Source organism: Crocuta crocuta, unplaced genomic scaffold (genome assembly GCF_008692635.1).
Source record: "Crocuta crocuta isolate KB4526 unplaced genomic scaffold, BGI_CrCroc_1.0 scaffold30, whole genome shotgun sequence".
In the NCBI taxonomy this organism is placed as follows: domain Eukaryota; kingdom Metazoa; phylum Chordata; class Mammalia; order Carnivora; family Hyaenidae; genus Crocuta; species Crocuta crocuta.
Window position 1 is genome coordinate 14,738,186 of NW_027528345.1, and position 5,602 is coordinate 14,743,787.

A 5,602-nucleotide genomic window follows, 5' to 3' on the forward strand; every position below is an offset into this window, starting at 1 on the left:
AGTGAGTTTATTGCATAAACCACGAAACAGAAATATACACAGAAGTGATACTTGCAAATGTGAAAGGCACTTGGGTGGAAGGAGACTGCATTCGATTCAAGGGAAAACATCTAATTCCACCACTGTAGAAAGAAGGACATAAAACTAATGTTTTGATTCATCATCAGTTGCAACGGCTTAAATTTAAGTCACAGTAATTTTATAAAGTTAACAAGAATAATGATCATACAATAGCTTTGAAATCATAATTCTGCCATGATCATTTGTAGCTATGTTCAAAGTCCATAGTTCATTTGTTTATTTGTCCCTGTGCCTCTCAGCAGGTTTCTGCCATGGGTGACAGAGGAAGCAATGACTCAGAAGAGACCGACTTCATCCTTGTAGGCTTCAGGGTCCGCCCAGAGCTCCACATTCTACTCTTCCTGCTCTTTCTGCTCGTGTATGTCATGATCCTTCTAGGGAATGTTGGGATGATGACCATTATCGTGACCGATCCCCGGCTGAACACACCAATGTATTTCTTCCTAGGCAACCTGTCCTTCATTGATCTCTTCTATTCGTCTGCCATTGCCCCCAAGGCTATGATCAACTTCTGGTCTGAGAGCAAGTCCATCTCCTTTGCAGGCTGTGTGACCCAATTCTTCCTCTTTGCCCTCTTCATCGTGGCCGAGGGGTTTCTCCTGGCAGCCATGGCCTATGACCGCTTCATCGCCATCTGCAACCCACTCCTCTACTCTGTCCAGATGTCAGCGCGTCTCTGCACCCAGTTGGTGGCTGGTTCCTATTTTTGTGGCTGCATCAGCTCAGTTCTTCAGACAAGCATGACCTTTACACTGTCCTTTTGTGGTTCTCGGGTCATTGACCACTTTTACTGTGACACCCGCCCACTTCAGAGGCTATCTTGTTCTGACCTCTTCATCTATAGGATTATTTCCTTTTCCTTATCCAGCATCATCATCTTGCCTACCATCATAATTATTATTATTTCTTACTTGTATATTGTGTCCACAGTTCTCAAGATACACTCCTCTGAGGGACGTAAGAAAGCGTTCTCCACTTGCAGCTCTCATTTAGGAGTCGTGAGTGTGCTGTACGGTGCCATCTTTTTTATGTATCTCACTCCTGATAGATTTCCTGAGCTGAGTAAAGTGGCCTCATTATGTTACACCCTAGTCACTCCCATGTTGAATCCTTTAATTTACTCCCTGAGAAACAAAGATGTCAAAGAAGCTCTAAAAAAACTTCTAGAGAAAAAGAATCCTACTCTTTGATTATTATTTCTTTTTCACCATTGATTTTGTGGTTATTTCTTTCATGCTCCTAGTGGCCATTAATGAAAGTTATTCTATTAAACATCATAAATATATTATCAGAACCTTTTTCTGGTGAGGTCCCTGGAACATTGGTCATCCTGAACATCTCAGGTACTGGAGATATTCTAGATATTAGAGAAGCGTTTTTTGATATGAAACCTCCCACTATCTCAAATAATATTCTGTTTCACAGAATTGACTTGTATTTATTTAATGGCTTGCTGCTGAGCATGACTTTTATTATTAACATAGTGTATAAACAATATTTTGTCAGCTGTTTCTTTTGGAATTTGTCCTTGCTTCATAACATAATCACTGACATTGACAAGAATGTCCAACTTATTTTTTAAAATAATATGTTTTCCAATTGTATAACTACTTTGTATTAGCATGTCATGTCATTATTGGATTTGCATTTTGAATCAGGTCTGATGTGTATTACATCAAGAGGAAGTAATAATAATAAAAAATAAATAATATGTAATCTTTGCTGTAAAGATCAATTTGAAAATTTTCATATCGAATGATCAGGCATTGTAGTATCCTGAGACACTGCTAGCTGTTAATCTGAATATCAGGAACCAAAGTGGTAGATAGAGACTTGCAAACATTTTTGAGCAATCATTGCCTCAATTTGGGTTATCATACATTGTTTTCCTGGGTTAATTATTGTGAAGAATATTTAATAAAGGTATAGAGCAAGTTAGCATTAACATAGTCTGTTGACCACAATTTACTCATCTATACCTATGAATATTTATATATTTGATTAATTTATTGACTGTGTAATATGTTTTGTGTAGGCTCAGGTATAAGTAACCTTATTCTTTAGGGAGCTTACGATTCTGTGCGATGATCACATCCTTACATGCACAAGCAATCCAAATCCACAGATTTTTATGCCAAAGATAAACATACAAATTCCAAAGTAGGGTGCCCGAGAGTGTGTCCTGCAATCAGGTAATGTCTTTAGGCTGTATTAAAGATCTATTTAAAGGGAATAAGATTGGAGTCAGTATACTGATATATCAGGTCATGTTATCGATGTGGGCTTGAAGTACACTAATGTAACTGAAAAAAAAGGTGATTTGAAAAATTGTCGGTTAGACACACAAAACTACTTAACTACTTAGTATGACGGAGGTCCACAAAGGAGGTGTGTCTCACCATTTTTGGTCTTGTATAATGTTCCTGTCGATAGTACCAACAAATAAAAAGTAAAGGAAATCTTAGCAAAGTAGGAATAGAGGGGCATTTCCTTAACTTGAAAAAGAACATCTGTAAAAACATACAGCTGAGATTATATTTAATAGTGATGATTCCTATCCCACTAAGATAGGAATCAGGCAAAGATGTCCCCTTTCACCACATCTCTTCAGCACCTTTTTTGGATGTCTTAGGTAGTATAATAGACAAAGCAGATATAAAAGTATAAAGGGCTGAATCATGTCTTACCAAACTCATATGTTGAAGCCTTAACCCCCAGTACCTCTGTATATGAGTATATTTTGAGCTAGAGCCTTCAAAGAAGTAATCTAAATAAGACTGTTAACCCAGGTTCTACTATAGTCTGGCTGGACTCTTTATAAGAAAATATTTGGACAGACAGAGAGACACTAGAGGTGCATACACACTGAGGGACAAGCATGTGAAGAGGGAGCAGGAGGGCAAACACCTGCAAGTCAAGGTCAGAAGCCTCAGAATATTTACTCATGTACCTTGATTCTGGGTTTCCAGTCTTCAGAACTGGGAGAAAAAAAATTTGTGGTTAAGGCACCCAGTCTGTGGTATTTTGTTATGATAGCCTAGGCAAATTACTATAATGCATTATACAGAACGAAAGGAAGAATAAATCAACCTTTGTTCACAAGTGACAGTTAACTATGTAGAAAATCTGAAACAATTACCCAAACACCCTCCTACAACTAATAGGAAATATAGTAGTGCTGCATGTATGATTTTTTGTATGATTACCATACAAAAGTTAATTGCTTTCCTTATACCAGCAATGAGCAAGTCGAATTTAAAATGAAAAGCATAATACTATTTTAATTATCACTTTCCCTAATAAAATATTTAGGTATACATCTCACAAAATAAGTATAAGATCTCTAGGAGGAAAATTATAAAATTCAAATGGAAGAAATCAAAGAAGACTTATATAAATAGAGAACCATTGAATGTTCAGAAGAGGAAGACAATATTTTCAAGATGTAATTTCTTCCCAATTTGCTCTATATGTTCGATGCAATCCCAATTAAAACTCTAGTGAATAATTTTTTTGTTAGTAACAAACTTTAGATATTAAAATGAAGTTATATGAAAAGGCAAAAAACCAGAATAGCCAATAAAATATTGAAGGAAAAGAGCAGAATTGGATGACTGATGATACTACACAACTTCAATCATACACAACAACACAGCTACACTAATCTGGACAGGGTGGTATTGGTGAAAGATTAAACAAATAGATCAATTGAATAGAATATAGAAACTAGAAATAGAGCCAAATCAATAGACTCAACTGATATTTGACAAAGGAGGAAAGCAAAGATAACACAATGGGGAAAAGACAGTATGTTCAATGAAGACTGCTGAAATACCTGGGCATCCACATGCAAAATTGAGCCTGGATGTAGAATTTATGACATTCACAACAATTAACTCAAAGGAGTCATAAACTTCAGTGTAAAACACAAAATTACAAAACCCTTAGAAGATAACATAGGAGAATCTAGATGACTTTGTGTTTGGTGATGCCTTCTTAGATACAACACCAGGGCATGATGCATGAAAAGCATAATTGATAAGTTAAACTTCACTGAAATTAAAAAAATTTCTGCTATGTGAAAGACAATTTGAGCAATTAAGAAGAAAAGACTCTCACGGAAAATATGTAGAAAAGATGTCTAATTAAGGATATCCAACATACGCAAAGAGCACTTAATACTCAAGTATATGAAAACAAAGAACCCTATTAAAAACTAGACAATGACTTTAACAGACACCTCATCAAGGAAGATATGCAGATGGCAGATAAATATATGAAAAGGTGTTCCATATCATATACAGTCAGGGAATGTAACGTAAAACAACGATGGGATACCACTATGCACCTATCAGAATAATCAAAATACAGAATACTGACAACATCAAATCATTGCATGTGGAGTGACAGGAGCTCTTAGGCATCACTAGTGGGTGCTGCAAAAATTGAACAGCGACTTGGAAGACAGTTTGGCAGTTTCTCACAAAGCTAACCTCACACTTACTGATCTATGATCTAACAAGTATGTTTCTTGGTATTTATCCAAAGGAACTGAAAATTAGGTCTGTACCCAAACCAGCACATGGAAGTTTATGGCAGCTTTACATAATGCCAAAATTTGGAAGCCACCAAGATTTCCTTGAGTAAGTGACTGGATAAATAAACGATAGAATATTCAGGAAATAAAATATTATTTAGTGCTAAAAAATTGAACTATCAAGCTGTGAAAAGATGGGGAGGAATCATAAATACTTATTACTGAGTGAAAGAAGCTACTCGGAAAAGATTACCTATGTATGAGTCCAAATATGGAATTCTGGAAAGGGAAAACTATAGAGTGAGGAAAAAGATAAGTGGTGGCTAGGGCTGTGGGTGGGGGAAGGGATGAACAGCAGAGCAGAAAAGATTTTTAGGGCAAAAGATTGTATGGTTCCATCGTTATGTTAAATGTCACTTATATTTGTTCAAACCTATAAAATGTACGATACCTAGGGTGAACCCTTAAGCAAACTGGATTTTGGATGATAATAGGTTCATCAATTGTAATAAACATACCAGTCTGGTGGAGAGTGTTGGCAATGGAAGAAAGAATGCATGTATGGGGGCAGGGGATATCTGGTAAGTCTCTGTACCTTAAACTTCTCCAAAAAAATTAAAGTCTTAGTTAAAAAAGAAACAAAAAGAAAGAACAGTATCCTACTACTACAACACCTATTAGAATGGCCAAAATAGAAATCACTGCCTCCACCAAATGCTGGCAAGGATGTGGAGTAAGAGTAATCCTCACTCATTGCTATGGTGAATGCAAAATGGTACTGCCACTTTGGAAGACAGCTTTTCAATCTCATAAAAACTAAACATACTCTTACTATATTATCCAGCAATTGTGCTCCTTGATATTTACCCAGACAAGTTGAAAACTCTCATGTCCACACAAAAACCTACACATCAATGTTTCTAGAAGCTTTATTCATAATTGCAAAAACTATAGAAATAACCAAACCGTCTTTTGGTAGATGAA

General features: G+C 36.2%; 1 protein-coding gene across 1 annotated transcript; it reads left to right on the forward strand.

Moving 5' to 3' along the window:
* Window positions 1-293: 293 nt before the first annotated feature.
* On the forward strand, window positions 294-1,271 carry LOC144222931 (olfactory receptor 9K2). The gene has a single exon (XM_077753642.1). It carries the CDS (start codon window positions 333-335, stop codon window positions 1,269-1,271), a length of 939 nt encoding a protein of 312 aa, XP_077609768.1. The 5' UTR covers window positions 294-332.
* Window positions 1,272-5,602: the final 4,331 nt, after the last annotated feature.